The sequence below is a fragment of the Ascaphus truei genome, chromosome 7 (genome assembly GCF_040206685.1).
Source record: "Ascaphus truei isolate aAscTru1 chromosome 7, aAscTru1.hap1, whole genome shotgun sequence".
NCBI lineage: Eukaryota > Metazoa > Chordata > Amphibia > Anura > Ascaphidae > Ascaphus > Ascaphus truei.
Genome location: NC_134489.1, coordinates 46,439,796 through 46,464,622, shown reverse-complemented (window position 1 = coordinate 46,464,622; position 24,827 = coordinate 46,439,796). Strand labels below are relative to the sequence as shown.

Below are 24,827 nucleotides of genomic sequence, written 5' to 3'. Positions count from 1 at the left end.
AGACGCATTTGCCAGAATGCCCTCCTACTGTCTCTGTAAGTTCTCCATACCTACCAATTAGATTGTAAGCTCCTCGGAGCAGGGACTCCTCTTCCAAAATGTTACTTTTATGTATGAAGCACTTATTCCCATGACCTGTTATTGGTATTATTTGTTATTTATAGGATTGTCACGTGTATTACTACTGTGAAGCGCTATGTACAGTAATGGCGCTATATAAATAAAGACATACATACATACATTTAGTGTAGAGGTGTAATCTTAAGAATAATAGGATTTATTTCCCTATACCCACCCCCCTGTTACCCACCCCCCTGTTAGCTGTTGTGTTTTAACCCCCACTGTTGTTCCTTTCCTCCCTCCCCAGCTGGTTGTCCTTTACATTTTTTGTTTAAAAATGTGATTTTGAATATATGTGATGTACAGTTCTTTGTCCTAAAAACAATTGTTGATGTAATGTAATGGCTCAAAGCTTTTTATTTTTATTTTTAATAATAATAAATCAGTTCCGTAGTGTTGGATAATACTACCTTTTTTTATGCAACTCTTTGCTTTCTATAGCAGGTTTTAACACACCTCCCCAGCAGTGCAAGATCTTTGTAATCCATTCCTGTTTGTAATAATTTGTTGCCAATATTCCCAGGGCTTGAGCTGCAAACTGTAACTATAGATAATGTTATCTGAGAATCTTATCTAAGAATACATTGTAGCTGCTGAGTTACACTGACTGAAGGATTGATTGAAACTGAAAGGCGGCCATTAAATGAACCCTGGGAAGCAGAATCTTTGCTGATCGATCGCGGGAGAAAAAAATCAATCAGCAGCCTAGGTAAATAGTTTTCAATAAAGGTAATCAAAGGTTTGTTTTAAAAGTGCCGCTTGGATTGCCTCTTTTAAAAGAATATTTTGCGCTTCCAGACTGCTCAATTTAGAAATCAAACAGGCCTCCTAGAATAAAATAAGCGAAACAATGTAACAAGTTTGCACCCTCATGGTAACATGGGTGATACATAAGATAAGAAATGTTTGCTTGAATGGATGGGTTAAGTTAACAGATTCTACCCCACTCTCGAAGACCAGGATCAAGGACAAGGATAAGTATGTACGTGTGGCCCATGCCAGGGCGAAAGAGGGAATTGTGATATTCAGAATCATTTGTGTGGACAGTGGGCCTAAGTACAGGCGTGCAAGTTACGGGTAAATTACTTTTTACACATACACTATGCCCTGAGGAGTCTATAAAGCAACGTGGACAAAAATGTTCTGACAATAAGGCATGCCCCCACCTCCCTCCCCACAAACAGATACAGAGTGGTAAAGACGTCAGGTTGCCCAGGACCCAACACAGTTGAACACACAAGGACAGGAGATTAGATCATTCAAAAGGAGAATAAAGGCAAGTGGGAGTGTGAATAGCAGTTTTTGAATACCTAGATAAGCTATAAAAAAATATACTACATCCGTAGTTAGTTAGTACAGAACTAAGATCAGACAGGGTTTATACTCCATGCTGCCGGCGTCTAATATTTTGACTGGAATGCATAATTTCAATAAATCATTACCTTCTATAAGAGTCCTCATCTTGTCTTTTTCCAACATATATATATATATATATATTTTGTCTTACTATCATAAATATCATGTTTACAATAGAATATTTGTAAAATATAATAATTTTTTTTTTATTGTTTATTTACAAATCAATCATGGTTTAATACAATATAGCATTAAAAGGGTTACAGTGGCTTTAAACAATATTATTTATTTATAAAATGTTTTACCAGGAAGTAATACATTGAGAGTTACCTTTCGTTTTCAAGTATGTCCTGGGCATAGAGCTAAGACAAATAATACATGGTTACAAATAAAGTTACATAAGTGAACAGGGTATACATTATATACAAGACATAGCATGCACAGTTAGAGATAATAAATATTATAGGCGCATGTAACAGTTACAGACCAGATTAAAATGTGAGACAGCTTTAGTTTTGAAAGAACTTAAACTGGTGGTGGCTGTGAGAGTCTCCGGTATATTGTTCCAGTTTTGGGGTGCACGGTAAGAGAAGGAGGAGCGTCCGGATACTTTGCTGAACCTTGGGACCATGAACAGTCTTTTGGAGTCAGATCTCAGATGATAAGTTCTGCATGTGGTAGGGGTGAGGAGCTTGTTCAGATAGATGGGTAGCTTGCCCAGGAAGTATTTGAAGGCAAGACAGGAAAGATGAACTTTGTGCCTAGACTCTAGTGATGACCAATCTAGTTCTTTGAGCATTTCGCAGTGATGTGTGTTGTAGTTGCATTGGAGAACAAAACGGCATATTAAATTGTAGAGGGTGTCAAGTTTGCTAAGGTGGGTTTGGGTTGCCGAGCCGTATACTATGTCCCCATAATTGATAATTGGCATTAGCATCTGCTGTGCGGTATGCTTTCTGACCAGCAGACTTAGGGAGGATTTGTTCCTGTAAAGTACACCTAGTTTGGCATAGGTTTTGGATGTCAGGGTATCAATGTGCATCCCGAATATTAAATGGGAGTCAAACCATATGTCCAAGTATTTAAAACTTGTAACAGGAGTTAGGGTGGTTTTAGCGTTGGTTCTGATCTGGAGCTCAGTCATTGGAAGCTTTAAAAATGTAGCCTTGGTCCCAAAAACCATTGTTATAGTCTTGTCAGTGTTTATAAACAGTTTGTTTTGGGAAATCCAATTTTCAAGTCTCAAAAAGTCAGATTGAAGTATGTGTTCAAAGTCGGAGAGGCTATGGCTGTGTACATATAAGATTGTGTCATCTGCATACATATGTATTGAAGCTCCCTTACAAACTGTAGGAAGATAATTGATGAACACTGAGAAGAGTAGGGGCCCCAGAAGAGAGCCTTGCGGGACACCACAGGTGATATCCAAGGGGTTGGAGTTAGAGCCTGAGATGGACACATGTTGGAATCTACCTGATAGGTAGGAATGAAACGAGTTTAAAGCATGCTTCCCTATTCCAGAGCTCTGGAGTTTGTTAAGCAAGATAACATGTCAAGGTCAACAGTACCAAAGGCCTTTGCAAAATCTAGGAATATTGCACCAGTGAGTTGTCCCCGTTCCATTCCACACTGGATATTCATTGCAAACTTTTAGCAGGGTAGTTACGGTGGAGTGTTTGGGGCGAAAGCCATATTGGAATTGGCTAGGGAAAATTGTCTTGGTATAGCAATCGCTTAATTGGGAGTGAACACATTTTTCCATGACTTTGGATAGTATTGGGAGAAGGGAGATTGGCCTGTAGTTTGAGACAAAGTTTTTGTCCCCACTTTTGAAGATTGGGACAACTCTAGCAGTTTTCCAGGTCTTAGGGATATGGCCTGCAGACAGAATAGAGTTGACTATAGAAGCAATTGGTTTGGCAATGGCTGGGGCACCAAGTCTTAGGAACTTAGATTGCAGTAAGTCAGGGCCACATTGGCTGCTTAGTTTTAATTTGAGGAGAGCTTGTGTAATCTCTGTAACACTTGCGCTCTCCACGAACAAGACGGGACCCCGGTACTGAGGTGGGAAAGTACAAGACTGCGTACCCACAGCAGCGGGAGCACACCTGGAGGGTGGATAGTCAGCATAGCCAGGTCTGGGTTGGGGAGAGTGGGTTAGTATGAGTACTTGCCAAAGTCCAGGGGCGGAGCCAGTGGAGTAGTCAGTGTTCGTTGTGCCGTGTTCTAGGTTAGGAGCCAGGAGAGTGGTAGATTGTCCATAAGCCGAGGCCTGGGATGGAGAGGTGCGGGTAGTCAGGTACAAGCTTTTTCCAGAGGAGGTCCAATAGTCAAGCCGGGGTCTTTAACCAGAGGGGGTCCTATAGTCAAGCCAGGTCGGTACACAGGAAAGCAACAGATAACACAGCAAGGCACAAGCGAGGCAAGGCAAAACAAACGCAGGAACACAAGGTCACAAGAGTTATGCTCAGAAATCAGAAAGTGAAAGTATTAAGTAGCACTCATCCTAAGACCAATGAGACTGGGGGCAGAACAGAGGCACAGGAGACAAGGGGCACTCAGGATACTTGCCACGCAGCTGGGGCGCGGTGCACGGCGTCACGTGAGCCTGCTGCACGCGAGAGAAGCGCAACGCATCTGGGGGCGGAGCTAGGCTCCATGGCATGGGTAGAAGAGCTCTGTAAACAGCGGGGGTGCGCGCACGATCAGCAACCAGCGCAGAGGGCTGTGAAGAAGCAGGTAAGGAGGGAACACGCCGCAAAGGACGTGTTCCCCGATTCCTTACAATCTCCTCTTCGAATACTGGGACAAATTGAATATTGTGTGCAGTGTTGGGAGAGGGTGGGGCTACAGGGGTACTCATAGACTGAGATTCATGTTTGTGGTTTGGGTTGCGTTTCGCTAATAAGTTACTAGCACACCCCACAAAGTAATATTATATTACTTGGTTGTTTATGGTTAGAAGGCTGGAATATATTGTTGATAACCTTCCAGAAGCTAGCTGGGTTTGAGGTATTCTGGAGGAGATTGTCAGAGTTATATTGTGCTTTTGCATGTCTTGTTTGCCTTGTGCACATGTTCCGCAGGCATCTGTAGTGATTGAGATCCTTGGTAGTGCCAGTTACTTTGTAGCTTTTCCACAAGGCATCCCTGATCTGGTAGAGTGCTATAAGGTCAGTTGTAACCCACGGTAGGTGGGCCCCCCGTACTCTTATTCTGCAATTCGTGGAGCATGGGTGTCACAGAGTTTTAAGAACTCGGATTGGAAATAGTCGAGCGCAGAATCAGGATCGGGAATTAAGTCGATTCTGTACCAAGGGCAGTTGGTAAGGTCAGCCAGAAACTGTTGTGGGTTAAAGTTTCTAAATGTTCTAGTGAGATGGAAACTTTAGGGCTTGATTGGGGCGGTTTAATTTTCCTTACACAGTACACTACTGCATGGTCACAGAAAATGTCCAGAAGGATGCCAGAGGATTGGATTCTGCTGGGATTTGAGGAGAGAATCCAGTCTAGCAAGGAATGGTTGTGCGATTTCAGGTTTATCCGTGTGGGTTGGGAAATGAGTTGCGATAGGTTAAGTGACTTGAGTTGTATTTGGATTTTGTGGTTTTTAGGGTCGAGCCAATTGACATTGAAATCCCCAAGAACTAGCAGCTCACTCTTCTCATTCAGAGAGGAAATGGAGCCAAGAAACTGGGTGATATCAGTCAGGGACTGTAGAAGGGCTTTAGGGGGGTGGTAGATGCCAGCAACCAAGATGGGCTTAGAAAAGGGGAGGCAGATTTTGCCAACTAGGATTTCAAAAGACGTGGGCTTGTGGGGCAATTTAACAGTGTAAATTGTAAGGTGTCTGCAATATAATATAACACCCCTCCTCCTGTCTTTGACCTATCTCTCCTAGAAATGGAGTATCCCTGAATGGCAATATTTGCATCAGGGGTTTTAGGGGATAGCCATGTATCTGTGAGAACGATGGCTTTGGGTTTATGCATAAGGCACTATGCCCTTAGTTCATCCAGTTTGGGCAACAGGCTCCGGATATTTATATGGGTGACAGACTTTTTGGAATTTGAAGGGGTTATTCTCAGGGGTATGAGACAGAGTTGAAAAGGGAGGGCCTGGGTTAAGTTCAATATCAACTGCAAAAGAGAGTAATAGTATGAGTAGAAATTTGAGTTGTTTGCAAGTTGTAAATTAAACCCTTATTAAATTCTCAGATGCTTTTTCAAAATGTCTCCCATGAAACCTGGGTTAAAACAAATACACATTTGTAGTACTGTTTGTTTTCATTGGTTATGATGAAGTAATATTGCTGAAATGAAGATACTGTTGATATTACTGAAATGGACTGGGGGGGGGGGGGGTCTCTGGAGAAGGATTGAAAGCAATGTTCTGTTTCCAGTTTGTCCGTTATGTTTTCAGTATCCATTTTGTGTGTAAGATGTGTGTGTGGTGTAGATGGGAGTTTCGCTTCTAAGTAGATTTACGACTGTGCCTGAAGTAACACCCACATTCCTAGTGAAAGATTGTACCAGGTACCTATTCAGAGATGTTTTAAGCCAGTTCTAACCAGGTTGTAATGATCTGTAAAATGATTGGTTTAAGAATTAAGGAGTGGTTAGTATAATCCCCCTGGTAACCAATTTTGAACAAAGGAACCAGAAATGTATAAAAACCCTGTTTGTATACTCTTTTTACAGAGAATCTATTTGACTTTTGTGTATGATCATACTTTACAATAAACTACTTATTATCATACAAACCCCGTTTGTCAGTTTGCGAACAGCGACAGTTATTTCTGGCATTTTATATATTTTGGCTCTATATAACCACTAAAAAGGTACATTCATACTCCTCCATGCTGTTCACCTTCAATAAATATTAATTTTATTACCACCTCTGCTTAGCCCCAGTCTATTTGGCATTTGCTGTGCTCCGTTTTTCTCTCTATTTGGGAACTTCCTCTGTTAACACTTCGACTGGACGCACGCACTCAAGGACAGTACACACCAGTCATGTGAGTACAATCTTTTTCTCATGAAGATTGAAGTGATGAGAATTATACTCTAGGGTTATTGCCTATTAATGAGGTATACCGAATCACTAATGTTTTAACATAACAGTTGTTGGCTCTGGTGTAGCTCCACTTACAGGCATTTTTTAATCCACTAATGAGTTCTTCTACCAAGTCTAACTAACTGGTGTGTGCTACATATCTGTCAATTATCCATTTGAGACTTTTATTCATTTATGGTGATGTCATCCCCAACTCAGATGCACTGATGTTTGAGATTTATTCTCTATAGTGATTCATGTACAATACATAGGTTATATTCCACAGTCCTCAGATTATATTCCACAGTCCTCAGATTATTAGGCAACACCTCATAGAACTATTTTCAAGAATTCTAAACTTTTTGATTAGACAAAGCTTTTTAGACCTAATTTTCAAAAGGTTTACATAATATTACTGCTTTAATAAAATGAATTCCCTTTTATTTAAAATGGCTAGTAATAAAAAAAATAGAATAGTATTCCTGATAATGGTAAAAAAAAAAGTAGTGTTCTCCTGGTTTGTACAGTAAGTGAAAAAGTAGTGGTACTCCTGGTGGCGCCCTAGTACCAGGATATTACAATTTCTGACATAGGCTGTGTTTTGTCATCAGATGTCAGAGTTACAGAACTTCCTCTTCACTCTTCAGAAGTGTCTCCTTATAGTGGCACTCCCACAGATATTCCTTCATGGCCCGGGGCAAGGGTAGCTGTCCGATGCCCTCGTATGTGATGCAGGTATTGAGTGAGGCCCGGCACAGCTCCTGCAGACTCAGGGGGAAGTTGCGGATCCGAGGCTGTGACAGAAGCGGCTCAAAGAATGTGCAGGATGTGGGGTCATTATAATGTTCCAGGAGGCTGCGGACAGAGGGCGCTCGGAAGCTGCCCCAGTGAAAGCTGAAGCATTGGTCCCGGTACTGAACTCGGGCGTGGCGGGAGCGCCCCCTCCTGCGAAAAGTGACGGAAAAGGCGCAGCCATCCTGGGATGAGTTTCGCAGGAGGAAGGAACCATCTGGGCAGCCCTGTAGCAGAAGCTCAGCCTGGTGCTGGTCCAGTGCCCCCCAGTAGCAGGGCATCCTAGTGACCGCCAAAAGATCTGGTACCAGCGGGTGCATAAAATGGAACAGCATGCAAGTAACGTATTCCTCCTCGTCCCCAGCATCCTCCCCACAGGTTCGAACAGCTGCTGGAGGGGACATGTCCCCAGTTGCCAGTCAATCTCAGTACACAGAAGAATCCTCTTTTATGTCCAGTTGAAGCATTATTCTCCAGCAGATCTGCATAAAACCAGGCACATTCAAGTTAGATTTGCATTCCAACTCCCATCTGGATTAGATCTGTTTCCTTTCTCCCACCCAGGGTAGATCTGCATCCCAACTCAACCTTCAGCTCGCACATTTTCTGTCTCTGTTGCTAACTTGTCTTCGTCTTCTGTTGATATGTCTGTTGGTGTACCCCAGAGCTGTTCTGCAACTTCTCCTTTTCTTTCTCCACAGACTATCACTTGGTTACCTCATCAACTCTTTTGGCCTTAGGTATCGTCTCAATGCCACCTTAAATTTAATATGTCTAAAACTAAACTCACATTTCCTCCTAATCTGGACAAATATCCAGTCTTTCCATCATAGTAAATTGTACTGCCATCTAACCTGCGCCAAAGCACGTTGCCTAGGAGTGACATTTCACTCCTCCCTTTCCTTCTCCATTCATGGAATGCCTAACATTTGTCTCTTCTTCCTCCATAATATTACCAAAGTCTGCCCTTTCCTCTGACAATCTTTTGCTAAAACTCTAATGCATGCCCTTATCCTCTCCCATCTGGACTATTGTAACATACTGCTAACAGCCATCCCTGCCTCACAAATTCTCCTTTGCAATCTATCCAAAATTCTACTGCTAGAATAATTTCACTTTCTCCCAGAACAGTCTATGCTCATCTCCCTAAATCCCTCTCCTGGCTTTCCATCTAATTTCGGATCACCTACAAAGTTCTCCTCCTTACTTTTAAGACTTTACACTCAAATGTTCCTCCATACATATCAGCTTTGATCTCTTGTTATGCCCCTGCTTAGCTTATGCGCTCTACACATAACTGCCTCCTCTCCACCCCTTTCACCGCTACTGCTCTCTCTCGCCTTAAACCTTTCCCCCCTCACTGCTCCTTAACTGTGGAACTCTCTCACATTCAGTATATGACAAGCACCTTCTATCCCCACATTTAAACAGACCTTAAAACTCACCTCCTAAATGAAGCATTTCAATAGTCCAGGCTAATAACGTATGTATGTATGTAGCACTATTCATGTACATATCGCTTCACAGCATTAATACATATGAAATAATAATATAACACATAGTGGGAATAAGTGAGTAACAATAGGAAAGGGAATCCCTGCCCCGAGGAGCTTACAATCTTAGGCTAAGTCCCCGCTAGCGCTGAGTGGGCGGCGCTTGCGGCGTGTAATTACATATATAGATATATGTAAGTCCCCGCTCACACGGTGCGTGCAGCGCTCGTGCACACACGCACGTCTGCGATCGGCGCTTACCAAAACAAAAACCCTATGCTTACCCGCATGCTCAGCTGGCCCGCAATGCCCCCCCTCCTCCCCTGCGCGCGTGTACAAGCCGGACACCCGGCGCTCATGCTTGGAGCGCTCTCCAAGCATGAGCACGCTCAGCGCCAGCGGGGACTTAGCCTAAGTTTCTCAAAGTTGCTGCAACCAGCCATTGTAGCCATTATTCCCTCACCTGCTTTCTCTGTAAGTCTCCCAACACACCACTTAGATTGTAAACTCTCCAGGGCAGGGATTTCCTTTCCTCTATTGTCTGATATTGTTTGCACTTATTGTATTAAAAATGTCCTGTACTGTATTATCTCTTTTGTAAAGCGCTGAGCACATTGTGAGTGCTATATAATTATAGCCATGGCTGGTCCAGCTATCTTTCTGCCCCTCGTGTCACGTAAGTCCCAGTAGATACAGGCAGTGACAGGCTATCCTTTGGGTTTACACCCCCCCCCCCCTCCCCTCATGCTAACTTCATAAGTGACGGGGAGTGAAGGTGACACAGGAATCTGTGTGCAGCCAATACTGGTGCAGACCCGTGCCTGCCCCTTCTGAATCTCAGGAAGGACGTGTCCAAATTGTAGCTTGAAGTTCAGCCCCTTAGGGGCGAGACATGGAGTTCGACCTTCCCCTCCGTGGGGTGAGGAAGTGCTACTCCAGCTCCTCCATATAAATAAGAGGATAGTGTTATTACACCACACTCAAGAAAAAAAGACTAAGGGCAGCACTCCAAAAGACTCAGTTAGTAGATCCTGAAAGCCTTACAAGGTACAGTAGAAACAAAAACATTCCCAATTTGGTAAAAAAATAAATAGCATTATATTCGGCAACATTGCAATATTTCTGGCCACTCAGGGACTTTCATCAGGTACATATGGAGTGCTGCCCTTATTTTTCCTTGCCTAGTTGAACAGTAACGCCACGCTCTATTAAAGGCATGCACCAATGACAACATTTTTCTACCTGTACAGTTGATTTCTTGTGAAGTATTTTTTAATTGTATCAATTGTGTTTGGAATAAACCACCCTCACCAATAATTAGCTGATTCAGCAGTGTTCACAGACCTTGTCTGAATAATTATTATGATGACTGCATTGTACCCAGGGCATCCATCGTCATAGCAATACAAAAATATATATATATACAGAGAGGGCGTAAGTGCAGGGAGCACTGATTAATAAATATCAGAATAGTAATCATTGTTAGTAATCATTGTTAAAACCACAAGCTGTGATCCTCTTCTAGTGCTTCGGTCTGTGTTCTGTGCAGTGCTTTTTAGACATATTTACCTTTAATATCGTCAATCATTGGATAAAAATAAACATGGGTGTCACCAGGAGAATAAGATTGAGAACTAGTGTAAGAGAAGTAAAAGAGATCTCTGTTCCCTTCTGCAGCAATGCCTCCCTGGCAGCTGTTGATCTTGTCACATCTAAGAATGTGAGCAGGGTGGGTCTGGCTAGTGCGGATGTGGGAGACTCCCAGGAATACCCCGCTGGGGTGTTTTTGTTTATCTCTAGTGATCCCTTTTGTTCTCAATTTGTAATTTTTCCATCAATATGTCATTAATTGGTCCAGAGCCCCAAATCTCACAGAAATTATTTTGATTGGAGGTAACATTTCTTTATTTATGCCTCCCTGATTGTGAATTACAGTCCTAGTGCCTCAAAAAGTGTTCTATGTAGTCACACACACACACACACACACACACACACGTTATGGTGGGTAAAAAAACCTTTCACCATTATCACCCAGCATACAGTGCTTCCACTGCAGCAAGGGATGCTGGGAAATGACATGCAAATGAGCACACAGTGCCACCTTTTGCTTCAAAATCATATAAAATGGTCCCCTATAAGGTTATGCTTGCTGCATTTCACAGCTTTGAGCACAGCCTGGGTTAAGATGCATATACTGTATGTATGTATGTGTGTGTACACACACACACACACACACACACACACACACACACACACACACACACACACACACACACACCATATGTGAATACACATGAATGAGTATATATATAAATAACAAAATATTTGCTTAGTTCCAGCAAACTGGGGGTCGCCGCGCTGACAGAGACTCTGCACTCTCTGCCACAACATTACATTCGCGGGGCCTCTGTAACTGCTTCTTACCTTCTTTCCGGCTTCTCCTGACGACGCGTTGCCATGACTACCTAGTGTAAAATTATGTTGCGACGTCAAATGGCAATGCATTGCCATGGAAACGTGACATCACTTGACGCGGCAGAGATGAGATGCCCGGAGTGCAGGTAAGAGGCAGGGAGGGGCGCGACGTAAAACGTTTGCGCACCCCTGGCATAGAGGATAGTAGAAAGAGGGGGGGATATGATAGAAACTTTTAAATATATAGCAGGATTCAACAATGTGCAGGAAGGAAGCATATTCCAAAGAAAGAGGAGCGCTAGAACACGTTCCGAAGCTGGAGCGGGGCCAGCCAAGTGAAAATGTGAGGAAGGGAGAGTGGTAGATTTATGGAATAGCCTCCCAACCAACCTGGTAGGGGCCGAAACAATAAGGGAATTCAAACATGCTTGGAATAGACATAAGCCTATCCTAAATATGAAAGAAAGTCACAAATCGGTGCTGAGGTTTTACAGCAGATAGGAACATCAGCAGACAAGGAGGACCAAGTGGTTATCTGTTGTCAAATGCTATGTTTCTATGCGACACAATATACAAAACGCAGGCTGAGCGGCACTTGGGAAATAAGAGTAAGAGAACTCTGTCATTTTCTACAGCCATATCTCCTGACCGCTCTCCATTCCTTATACCTTGGCAAGCTTAGCAGGACTGTCCTGGTTAGTACTAGTGTGGAGATCCCATTCCCCAGATTGCTGTAGGTTTTTATCTCCATTTATAATTTTCCTTAGCAGCTGCATTTATTTTGTATTTAATATATATATATACTCTGTCTGTACTTATATGTCAACATTACCCGAGCAAAGGCAATAGTCTAACAAGGGGCATCTCTTAGGGAGGGACTCGTGAGTTCGGGAAACTTCATGGACTACTTACAACTCTCTTGTTGCTTCAGTACAAGGGTTTGTAGCAAGCCACAAACTGAAGATGATAAACCATACCCCTGACATTATAGCCCATACTCACATAGTGGAAGAGCAGCTGACTATCGGCGCCTCTCTCTGCTGAATTCCCGTGCCTGTCTGTGCAAGCTTTCTTCTCATCTGTTCACCCTAGCCTGTTCCTTTTCTCTCTGTCTCACCTCCGACACATCATGAAGTGACAGCACAAGAGGGAACTGCTCCTCCCACGCATCTCCATCTAGAGGCACACCTGTGTTACAGTTGCAGGCCTGCGTACGCAGCACTTGCACACATTCAGCCACATGGGTACATCACCATCAAAAACACACCTGCATTCCACACCCAGCCACTTGATGCATTTCAGGCCAGTGACGTTTTACTGATTAGCCGTGGACTGCTGCTTCATTAGGTGAATTTTGCAATAGGCCACCATGGTATCTCCTACAGGGGTGAGCAAACTTTTTATGCCGAGCCCCCCTTTTCATCCATGAAATTTCTCGGGCCCCCTCTGCCTGATGTAATCAAAATCACATGAAAAAAATTTTTTTTTATTAAATGGTATACAATGTAAATACAAATATATCGAAATACTTATATATTTCAACAGCTCGCGCTTGCAAAATTAGGCTGCGTCCACACTGCCGCTGAGAGCGGTGACATCACCAACTCTCTGAGCATGAGCACAGGGTGTCCTGCATAATTTTGCAAGCGTGGATCGGGGCTATTTTTCTGTTTGTGTGTGTATTGACTGCTGCTGAGCGCGCTTCAAAGTCAATTTTGTTTGTCTCCCCAAGCGCCAAGCTTGGGAAAGCGTACGTGCACAAAGGCAATCCTTTGGGGGGGGGGGTGCATTCATCCACCTCTTTGCTACCTCCCTTCCCTCTCTCCCTCCCCCCCTTTATTTTCCCTTCCCGCTCCCTTTTTAGTCTCCCTGCTCTTTGGCTTGCTGTCCCCAATGTCATCCACATTCCTACCTACAGTATTGTTTTTTTTTTTTTTTTGTGTGTTCAGTTTTTTTTATTATTATTTCTGTACATTCATAGTATGATTGATATAGTGGCAGCCTACCCTTTCACTTGCAGAGGATCGCAGCGAAGCAGGTTGCCAGCGGAGGAGAGCAGGAACCCAGCGGTATTGTAGGGCAGACACCGGGAGGGGTGTTTGACATCACAGCACTGGGGCGTGCTCCTCCCCCGTACCTCCAAAGCCCCTGAGCGTGCGCTCACACACCATCACGTGCCCACCACCTGCACTATCCTGTTCGGCCGCCCGCGCACAGCTTCTTCGCCTGCCCGCACACAGCTTCTTCACCTGCCCGCGCACAACTTTTTCGCCCTCCCGCACACAGTGTCTGCCAGCCCGCACACACCAGGTTTCGCCGCACGTTGCCTGCACCCCCCTAAATCTTGCGCTCCGCCCAGTTTGCGCACCGCTGCATTCAATCATAACACCCCACACATACACACAAAACCACAACACAAACACAGCACACATAAGCACACATAATCACAACCAACACACACTCAACAACACACAGACAGACACAACACTCACACACTTTCACCTGGGGAGTACTAAGCATGCTCCGGTGTGGAAACAGACAGGAGGAGGAGGAGGGGATGTCTGTGTGCAGAGAGAAGCCCCGCCCCCGCAGCACAGAGAAAGAAGCGGACAGAGAAGCCCCGCCCCTTCAGCAAGCCACAGAGAAGCAGCAACATGGACGGAGCTTGCCCGTCCGTGCACAGCTCTGCCCGCCCCCAGGTTTCCTCGCACCCCCCCCCTAAATAATCTTGCGCACCCCCCAGTTTGCGCACTGCTGGGTCCTACAGCACAGTCACTGCAACACACAAAACCAGACCTCAAGCTCTTCAGGCAAAGGACTTCCTAAAGTATTTTTTTTTCTGTGCCTGATACAATGCATGCTTGTAGTGTAGTGATGTGAATAGTGTAGTATAAACCTAATCAGATATTTAAGTTCAATCTCAATGTGTTACACAATATTAGCTAGAAAAACAAAACCGCTCCTGACTGGTAAATGACAGCCAGACCTTTCCCTATAATGTTGTCATGATCAAGCAGAACTCAACCTTATGATCAATTGCCTGTGTTTTATTCTTATCAGATTTCAGACTAGATCTTATGATCAATCAGACCTCTGACTGAATCAATACCCTCTTTGTCTTATAACTGTACATATTTCCTGTTGAAGATATTCAATCTATTCTTAAAACATACCCAAATCCATGTGCCACCAGTCTCCAGCACATCGTCACTGCCCTTGTAGCAAGATATTTTTTGTTTGCCGTTATGAGCGAATTCCCTCTTGTTCATTGTACAGGCATACCCCGCATTAACTTACGCAATTGGACCAGAGCATGTATGTAAAGCGAAAATGTACTTAAAGTGAAGCACTACCTTTTTTCCACTTATCGATGCATGTACTGTACTGCAAACATCATATACGTGCATAACTGATGTAAATAACGCATTTGTAACAGGCTCTATAGTCTCCCCGCTTGCGCACAGCTTCAGTACAGGAAGGGAGACGGTATTGCTGTTCAGGACGTGCTGACAGGCGCATGCGTGAGCTGCCGTTTGCCTATTGGGCGATATGTCCTTACTCGTGAGTGTACTTAAAGGGAGTGTCCTTAAACCAGGGTATGCCAGTACAGCATTTTACACGAAAAGTCCCTTCTAAGATCTTTGTATTGTCCATATATATTTACAGTAGTCGACAAATCACCAAAAAATCTACTAGCCACCTAGTACCACACGTGTGCTGCTTGGGCCAATAGGAGCTCGCCACGATGTTAAATCCACTCGCCCGGGGCGTGCAAATGTATAGGTTTGTCGAACACTGTATATTTATAATTATACGTTGTTAGACACCCCATACCTGCCTCCAAATAAATATTTTCTGCTTCAAACAATCCTTTACCTTGCTAAATCCATTCTTAGATAGGTATTACAGGCATACCCCGGTTTAAGGACACTCACTTTAAGTACACTCGCGAGTAAAGACATATCGCCCAATAGGCAAACATCAGCTCGCGCAGACGCCTATCAGCACGTCCTGAACAGCAATACCGGCTCCCTACCTGCACCGAAGCTGTGCGCAAGCGGGGAGACTATAGAGCCTGTTACACATGCGTTATTTACATCAGTTGTGCACGTATATGACGATTGCAGTACAGTACATGCATCGATAAAGGGAAGCACTACCTTTTTTCCCACTTAAGTACATTTTCGCATTACATACATGCTCCGGTCCCATTGCGTACGTTAATGCGGGGTATGCCTGTATATTGCATTGCCTTTATTAATATTATTGTACTTTTTGCAGCTAGGCTTTCAAGTCTAAAATTTGCAGAGCTGTATATAAAAATATGAATCAACCGTTTAAAACATCAGATAACTTTGACGAAATTACAGCTTTAATATATGTTGCTAAGCAGGACTGCAGCTTCAACCCTGTGTTTCCAGAGGGCCTAATACACGAATGCATTGCAAGTGGCATATACAATATATCCTGAATGCAAAGCAATGTATTGAAGGGGTTAAACAGTGCCATGTGACCAGCGCCTCAAACAGACAGACTGTTCAGGAAAACCTTTTATTGAACTAGCAAAGAAAATGTATATTACAGTTCATTATTTACAGGGTGAAAAAAAAAAAAAAAAGGTAAGAAATAAAAATAAAGTCGAGGAAGACGTGTCAGTCGCTTTCGCTGCCACTAGATCCAGACGCCTGCTCACTGCCGCTCTGATCATCATTGTCCTGGTTGGAACGCTCACTGCCGCTGCCAAAGGGACTGCTGCTGGCACTGTGCCTACCCTTCTCTTCCTCCTCTTCACTTCCACTGTCGTCCTCCTGCCCGCTGTCGTTTTGTCGGTCCTTATCACTGTCGTCATCGTCGCTACCAAAGATCTCCTCCTTGTCTCTTGCAGCTCGGTCATCTTCGCTGCTCTCTTTCTCCTCCACCTCCGCCAGTTCATGCTCGCTCTCGCTGCCCGAGGGCTCTATATCGCTCCCTTCCTTCTCACTGTCGCTGCCCTTCTCTCCGTCTTCAGCATCTGAAGCGTTTAAGGCAAAGAGGATTTAAAGGTGGAAGGAGGGACAGGGGCAAGAGAGAAACAAAGGGAGCGTGAGAGAGGAGAGAGAGCAGAGAGAGCACGAGAGAGAGAGGAGAGCGCGAGCGGAGACAAAGGGAGCGCGAGAGAGCGCGCGAGAGGAGAGAGCGCGCGAGAGGAGAGAGCGCGCGAGAGGAGAGAGCGCGCGAGAGGATAGAGAGCGCGAGAGAGAGCGAGAGAGGAGAGCGAGCGAGAGAGGAGAGAGGGAGAGAGAGGAGAGAGGGAGAGAGCGGAGAGAGAACGAGAGCAGGAGAGAGAGCAGGAGAGAGAGAGTGCGAGCAGAGAGGGAAGCGAGAGAAGTGAAAATAACTATACAAGAAGTGGAGGACAGATGAGTAGACAAGGGAGACAAAAGAAAGGAAGATTGGGGATAGAAAAATATGAGAAGATGGGAGACACGATCAAAAGGCAAACAGAAGAAAATGAAGAAAAGACGAGGAGACATATGGGGGAGGGGGAGTGGGAGTTGAAAGTCAAAGGAAAGTGTGGAATTAAGGAAGAAATTTGCTCCTTTTGCCCCCAGTATCCCCCTGTACCTGAGCCTTGAATGTCCTTATCCACTTCTATTTCCTCCTCTTCCTCCTCCGGCTCGTGATTCTCCAGCTGAGCTCTGCGAGCCTCCTGCAGAGGTCCAAGAGATAGGACAGTAGTGAGACCCCAACTCATGTAGTTCCCCAAAAGATAACAGTGAGTTCCCCAACTCAAACAGACCCTCTGCCTCCATGTCTCTGTATCCCCCACCCCCATACCTGAGCCTCCAGCTCCTTCTCGTTCATGTCTCTGTGCTTCACAACAAGCACTGCGTTGGTGCTAGACTGCACACCCGCCTTCACCCTCCTCTTACTCAGACGCACTCTGCAGGGAGTGAAAGAGAATCAGGCTCAGATGTGCACCTTTAACGCTTCCGCATACCCAAGAGAGAGAGAGTGAGTGTGTGCGAGTGTGTATTTACTGAGCCCAAACTTCAGGAAAGGTCTTTCCTGGCCTTTATTTCTTTGCTCTTGGAGTTGCTGAGTGCAAGCTTTGTTTCTGGATTCCTGCAGTATGTCTTTGGGGGTTTCCTCACCTGGTTTCCAACTCATTGTAGTACACACCATCTCCCTCCCGGAAGATAAAGAAGTAGTTCTCCTCGTAGCCCTTACTGGCCTTGTTCTTCACATTCCAGTTGTACTCCCTTGCGATCTTGTAATCGTATCTGCAAAGGAAATGCATTGCGTTATGCTTCTCTGCTCTGAGATGGCGCGAGGGAAACATGAAGGGGGTCCTGTGGCTGCCAAACTTACATTTCATCCGCCATGTAATCCAGCCCCTCGTCCTGATCCCTCTTGCGTTTCCTCATGGTCTCCTCGTGTGGCAGGAAATACGCCACAAACTGATTGCCTTCCTCATCCATCATACCCCTGAAGTACAAATACAAGAGAACTGACAGGATGCAATATCAGGAGAGAATTATCCAGGGGCATTTTAAAACAAGTCCAAAGTAGCAGGCAAAGAAAAAAAAGTTTGGTTTTTTTTAAACAACTTATCAATGTTATAATAAAGTCAGGGAACAAGATGAGACAAAGCCTCACCTGATCATGGCCTGTGACATCATATCAAGCCCGGCGGAGCCCGGCGCATCCTTGGGGGCAGGGTCCGAGTCGAAAATAACCTGAGCACACGGGTTGATCCACATCTGCGTATACAGAGAGATGTTTGCACACTGCCTCTAACCATCCCCCTGCTGTGGCCTGCACACGCTCTGCAATGTGTTGCAGGCCCTTCTGACAGCAGAGGAGCTAATAACGGAAGTATATGAATGAAGATGTAATTGGTCGTAGGCACTGAATCTAGAAATGTACCTTGAAGTCTGGGAATGCAGGCATGACTTCCACAGGAGTAACACGAGGCTTGCTGTAATGCTGCGCAATCTGAGGAGGGAACGTTAAATGAGGTCAGCGTTTAATGTCTAACCACCATCCCTCTCCCTTCTCTCGTTTCCCTGCATCATGTCTCGCTTACAGGCTTCTGAGCATCTTCGAAGGTCTTCTCGATTGCGGAGATCTGACTGTCCCTGTCCTTGTATATATCATCCTCGGTGAACTGCTGCTTAACGGACACTCCGATCCTGTGCAAGAGAGGGACACTCAGAGATTACACACCAAGCACTCGAACACAGTGACACAGATAGCGCACCCGTTCGGTCCCTCAAAAAACTTACGAGAAGACACTAAATTAATGAAGTGGGTGGAAGATTTGACTTATGAGAAAAGGCTATCCAAATTAGGTGTATTTACATTAGAAAAGAAGCATTTAAAAAGTGGGCTATGATAACAATTACAAATATATCCAAGATTAATACAAGGGTTGGAAGGGAATTTTTCATCCAAGGACTGTACAAATGACAAGGGGTCATTACTTGAGATTAGAGGAAAAGAGATTTCACCAGCAGCATAGAAAAGGTATATGTACCCAGAGACTGTGATGGGTATATCTTTAAAGCAGCAATATTACATTCCCTGGCTCCCTCCCTCCTTTTCCCTTTTTTTTCTTCTTATTTTAATATGTTAAGCATGCGACAATGTATAATTCTACATTCTTACCTAACCATCATTTGGTGCTCCTGTTATAAATCTGTCAAAAAATCCTGATTGTGTGCCTAACTAAATGGCTGCCTTTCCGTTCCAATCAATCCTTCAGGTCAGTGTAAACCAACAACTACAATGTATCCTGATATTACTATGGCCACATTGACTATTGTTACAGTTTATAGGTCATACTGTTGGAAATATTGGCAACAAATTATCAGAAACAGGAAAGTTACAAAGATCTTTCACTGCTGGGGAGGTGTGCTATAGAAATCAAAGGATGCTAAGTATATTTAAAAAAATTATTAAAAATGGCATTAAGAGTTGATTAATAATAAAAAAAAATATGTATTATCTAATACTACAGAACTGATTTATTAAAAAAAACCATAAGATTTCACATGTTTTGCCGCTTTAAGAAAAGGCTATACACTTTTTAGAAAGAGAATTGTACAGAGATATGCCAAGTAATCATAAAAGCATGGAGAAAATGGGAACGTTTCTCTCTCTTTATAAGACATAATTAGCAAAACTGGTCAACTAGGACTTGTCTTTTGCCTTCCAAAAGGAAGCAACTTATCCACGTGTAGGACATTTGTATTTCCTCCTCATCTACTATGAAACTTACTTGACTTCTGGTTTCTCATTGGATATGCCATATCGATTGAATTCAGTGGAGATGTACTCTGTCTTTCTCATCCACGGCACCACTTTGGCATGCTGCTGAGACCTGAGGGAGAAAAGGGGAGACAGTTTAGGAGAGGAATATATAACAACACATCAGGAGAACAGGTAAGACAACATCACAGTGCTGATCCTTACCCCTCATTCTTTTGTCCTCAACAGTACATGCCCCAGAATCTGCTACCTCTTACCCACGCTGTTGAACCCATAAATAAACCAGTAATATCCCACGATGCATTTAGAGCTATGCTCAGTGGCGTAGCTAGAGCCCGGGCACTCGAGCTCTTTGGGGGCCCGCTCAAGTCCGCCGACAGACGGGGGGAGGGCGCGAGCTGGGACATTTGGCCCAGCTGCCTAGCCGAGGCGGAAGAGAGCAGGCAACCGAAGCTGGGGGCGGAACGGAGGCAGAAAGCTGCTGAACTCTGCCCGCCTCTGCTCTCCATGACTTCAGGGGGAGGAGTTATTATGTGCTGCTGTGGGAAGATATGGTGTGCGTGTGTGTGTGTGTGTTTTAGTCTGTCAGTATGCTGTGTGTGTTTGTGTGTAAATTTGTCAGTTACAGTTTGCACTGTCAGTATGCTGTGTTTGCCTCAGTGTCTGTCAGTGTGCTGGGGGGGGGGGGGGGGTGCAGTTTGTGAAACTTGCAAAACCACAAAGTTACTCCCCTGCGTTTACGCATATTTACATTATCAGACGCTTCAACAGTCGCTCGGCCAGACCTCCACTCCTGAGGCGCCCAGTCAGAGGCCCTCTCCACTCCCCCTTCCCGCTCCTCATCCTCCCAGTCAACCCCCCTCTCCCACGCCTCATCCTCGGAAGGTTATTGTAGCGTGTGCGTGGGTGGAGAGGTTATTGTAGCGTGTGCTTGGGGCGGGGGGAGAGGTTATTGTAGCATGTGCGTGCGGAGAGATTATTGTAGCGGGTGCTTGGGGTGGGGGGGGAGAGGTTATTGTAGCGGGTGCGTGGGGGGGGAGAGATTATTGTAGCGGGTGCGTGGGGGGGAGAGGTTTTTGTAGCGTGTGCGTGGGGGGGGAGAAGTTATTGTAGCGTGTGCGTGGGGGGGGAGAGCGGTTATTGTAGCGTGTGCGAGGGGGGGGAGAGCGGTTATTGTAGCGAGTGCGTGGGGGGGGAGCGGTCATTGTAGCGTGTGTGTGTGGGGGGGAGAGGTCATTGTAGCGTGTGTGTGTGGGGGGAGAGGACATTGTAGCGTGTGTGTGGGGGGGAGGGTCATTGTAGCGTGTAAGTGGGGGGGAAGGTCACTGTAGCGTGTGTGTGGGGGGAGAGGTCATTGTAGCGTGTGTGTGTGGGGGGGAGAGGACATTGTAGCGTGTGTGTGGGGGGGAGGGTCATTGTAGCGTGTAAGTGGGGGGGAAGGTCATTGTAGCGTGTGTGTGGGGGGGAGAGGTCATTGTAGCGTGTGTGTGGGGGGGAGAGGTCATTGTAGCGTGTGTGGGGGGGAGAGATCATTGTAGCGTGTGTGTGTGGGGGGGAGAGGTCATTGTAGCGTGTGTGTGTGGGGGGGAGAGGTCATTGTAGCGTGTGTGGGGGAGAGGTCATTGTAGTGAGTGTGTGGGGAGGAGAGGTCATTGTAGCGTGTGTGTGGGGGGGGGGGGGGGAGAGGTCATTGTAGCGTGTGTGTAGGGGGGAGAGGTCATTGTAGCGTGTGTGTAGGGGGGAGAGGTCATTGTAGTGTGTGTGGGCGGGGGGGAGGAGGTTATTCTAGTGTGCATGTAGGTGGTTATTCTAATTTGTGTATTGTGGGAGGAATTGTATGTGTGTATGGGGAAATTGTCTGTGTGTTTGGCCAGGGCGAAATGAATGTGAGGAGGGGAGGATTGAGGGAGCTGGATTGAGTGTGGAGGGAGGGTTACTGTGTGATAGCGGAGGAGGGGGAGAGGGGGGAAAGAAATACATGAGAAGAGTGAGGTGTAAAAGAGGGGCGGGGGGCTCGCAGTGCCGCTAACACTCTGATGTGGGGGGGGGGGGGCGATGGAAACTCATGAATCTACGGAATATATTAATTCATAATGGGGCTCTGAAAGAAAATATTGCCCAGGGCCCCACGCATGTCTAGCTACGCCACTGGCTATGCTCATATTATAATGCAGCCTTCTGCAAATATTCCTAAATGTAGAGATTTCGGTTTTTAAAATCCCTGACTGTCACTTTGAGCAGTTTTTCTAGAGCACAAAAATAAACAGTTTCTGTAAGGATATATGTGCGTGCGCGCGCGCGCGCACACACACACACACACACACACACACATCGGAGGAATAAGCGAGAACCACAGCGCTTCTTGTGGGGTGAGGAATGAAGAGACTGAAGGTACCTCTTGGAGCTGCTGGGAGCCTGAATTTCTTCTTCAAGGAGCTTTTCATCAGCTATATCCAGGAGCACTGCAAACAGAGAAAAAGCAGGATGTCTGACAGAGCCTCACATAAACATCCTGTCTATCTATAGCTCATCTGCCTCTCTCTCACCGTTGGCGTCAATGCGGTACGTATCGGGGTTAATCAGATCGATGGTGACCCCCAGGTCCGGCTCAGTTAGCAGGTCATGCTTGTGCTGTTTCTCCAGAGAGGTGGCTTTGTACTGCACAAACCTGAGGGGAGAGAGGGAGTCTGATAAGGGGAGACATCAAAGGGGCCACCAAATACCTAAAACTTGGAGCCGCGCAGTAAGGGATTTGAAGTCAAAGAAGGAAATACTCTTACAGTGCCAAACAGGCGAGGTCAGAGGTCCCTCCCTCCTACTGTACCAGTTTATGTTACCCGTCATTATTGTTACCGTCTTCACACCAGCATTATGCTTTGCAATATGTTGGTGCATTATAAAAAATTGATGATGATAATAATTTGCCATGAACACGTGGAGTGCCAGAAGAACAAGCAGCAGACTTTTTGCAATCCACTGCAGCACTGGGAGTAGTGGATTCAGGGAACAGTTTCCCAGTGAAAACTGGTAGAATAAGCCAAGAGGATGTTCTAATTATGAATGAAGCGAATGAATTTAATTGCTTTCAGAACAGATAGTAAAATGAGCAGAGGGTGGGTAAGTGGTTTTTATCTGCAGTAAAAATATGTGCTTCTGTGTTAGCAGTTACTGTACACATAGTAGTACTGTGGGAAAATTGGGCAATAAAGTTCCAGATAAACCTTTTCTAATAGGGGCTGCATGCCTCTGCCCTTACAAATAATACCTCCATCCTATCCTCACCTGTTCTGGTCGAAGGGGTAGGTTATAAACTTGGGATCAAAAGGGATATCTGGAAGGCTGTTGCAGTATTTCACTCGACAAACGACTCCAGACCTGCGAACGAGACACAGGAGAGAAGTGAGCAGAGTAGATGGAGGAATTCCACAGACAGCGCACTCCCCTCCTCAAGATACTCACCGCTCTGGGACCGTTCTGTGAGAGCTAGACCTGGAAAAGAGAACAAATTATTATCTAGATGGGTTGGGAAGACAATAGAAACAAACAAGTACAGAATCAAGAATAGAGGAGAGAGAGAAAGACTAACCAGAAAAGGGAGGAGAGAGAGAGATGAGGTGGAGGAAGAAGACAGCGTGAAAATAGCTACTGAGTATTAGGGAGGGGGGGGCAATTAGTTATCTAGAGGTGAAAGGGTCAAAGTAGTAAGGTAGGAGGGGAGTCCTCCTAGGCCCACGTAGCGCTATCTTAGCATTGTTACTCTTTTGTCACAGTAGTATTTTCAGGAGGTCCACGGGAAGTTATTGCCGTGAACTAAGGGGCTCAAAGATTAGTGGGCCCATAGGTCCCTGGGTATAAAGTAGAGGCATGTCTGACCAGGCATGCATGACCCTGCTATGATCATGTAAATCAGGGCAGGAGGGGGGCTTATTGTACGTCTGACCTATGGTAAGGTGGATCATGGGCACCCGTGGGAATCGCTTGCATAGGTTTTGAAAACAAATTAAAACTGTGTTCGTTTTACCCAAACTTGGTGTTTGTGGTTATTGAGGCTGCACTAGTAAAGATGAGAATGGATTGGAGAGAAAAAAAAGGGGAGGGGGGGAAGAAATATGGAAAGAGAGCGAGACGAGAAGACAAAAAGATTAGAAGAGAGACATTTGAAGATTAGAGTGCCGTGCCTTTTCTGAACTAACAAGAATACAATTTTCTGAATTTGCTGTGCATCATTAAGGCCATCATTAGGGTATTGGGTACTCTGCACTGATCCAAGTGTCAACATCAGCTGCCAGCATTTACATGAAACCTATTTACAATTCAACTTGTGATGGTTGAAAAACTGTCTGGAGCTTATTTGAACTGAACCTAAGCACAACTTTCGCCTTATGCCAATAAAAGGGTCTTTTAGAAGAACCTGTAAAATAGCTGTACTGTAAACTAGTATACTTGTGGTAACTTTACCAGTAACACAAGGCCAAAACTTTTGTGGCTTAGGAAAAGACACAGAGGGTCTTGACATGACATATTTACTTCAATGGGGTTTGTAGGTGCCTGTGGCTTAGTAAATGTGGTTCTTTCTCTCACTTCCCACCAAGAATTCAAATGATAAACTCTTCAGGTCAGGGGATAATAAATGTCCAACATGTAAACAGTGTATACTATGAGCATTATGTAATTATACATAACCATATTACACAATACACTGTACAAACATGGAACAGAAAACAGAAATAATAATCTAGCACTATGATATATATAAAATATTATATCTATACATATGTTTAATGCTGCAAAATTCACATTACACTGTTATACTCTAATTCTGACAGAGTGCAAGTGCTTTATAAAAAAACGATCGTATTACACGAACTAGATAAATATATCTGTGTATATACAGATACAGTACTTTAAACATTTACGTGACCATGTGCACTATGTATCATTTACAGATATACATCACGTATTCAGATACACTGTGCACTGCTCCAAGACTGCAACACACACGATCTATATATAATATATGGCAACGGCTATATAGCTAAATATATTATATACAGCGACTATGTAATATGCAATATATAAATATATGTACACATTAATATATCGCCCTGCCTTGTGTGAACATGACGTCACTGCTCTGCCCCTTACGTCACTGCTCTACCCCTTACGTCACTGCCCTCACCGGTGGCCGTCCTCCCGCTGTGCCTGAGTCTGGATAGTGGGCGCCATGTTCCCAGCAGCTAGGGGCCGGCACCGGGATCTCAGATCCAAACGCCTAGCACTGGTAGGAAACGAACATGGAGGGGTCCTTAGAAGGTCCCGCCTACAGGTCTGTCGTAGTAATTG

The 24,827-nt window shown here is 45.0% G+C and overlaps 2 protein-coding genes across 2 annotated transcripts; both read right to left on the bottom strand.

Moving 5' to 3' along the window:
* Positions 1–1,715: 1,715 nt before the first annotated feature.
* Positions 1,716–12,396, bottom strand: LOC142499205 (suppressor of cytokine signaling 4-like). The gene is made up of 2 exons (XM_075608232.1): positions 12,234–12,396; positions 1,716–7,805 (listed from the first exon to the last, which is right to left on the bottom strand). The coding sequence occupies exon 2, from the start codon at positions 7,725–7,727 to the stop codon at positions 7,152–7,154; it is 576 nt and encodes a 191-aa protein (XP_075464347.1). The 5' UTR covers positions 7,728–7,805; positions 12,234–12,396; the 3' UTR covers positions 1,716–7,151.
* Positions 12,397–15,768: 3,372 nt separating this feature from the next.
* PAF1 (PAF1 component of Paf1/RNA polymerase II complex) lies at positions 15,769–24,817 on the bottom strand. The gene is made up of 14 exons (XM_075608231.1): positions 24,664–24,817; positions 22,944–22,973; positions 22,767–22,859; positions 22,031–22,152; positions 21,880–21,946; positions 19,495–19,596; positions 18,301–18,406; positions 18,141–18,209; positions 17,871–17,974; positions 17,583–17,699; positions 17,366–17,494; positions 17,049–17,154; positions 16,836–16,920; positions 15,769–16,242 (listed from the first exon to the last, which is right to left on the bottom strand). Exons 1-14 carry the CDS (start codon positions 24,708–24,710, stop codon positions 15,884–15,886), a joined length of 1,536 nt encoding a protein of 511 aa, XP_075464346.1. The 5' UTR covers positions 24,711–24,817; the 3' UTR covers positions 15,769–15,883.
* Positions 24,818–24,827: the final 10 nt, after the last annotated feature.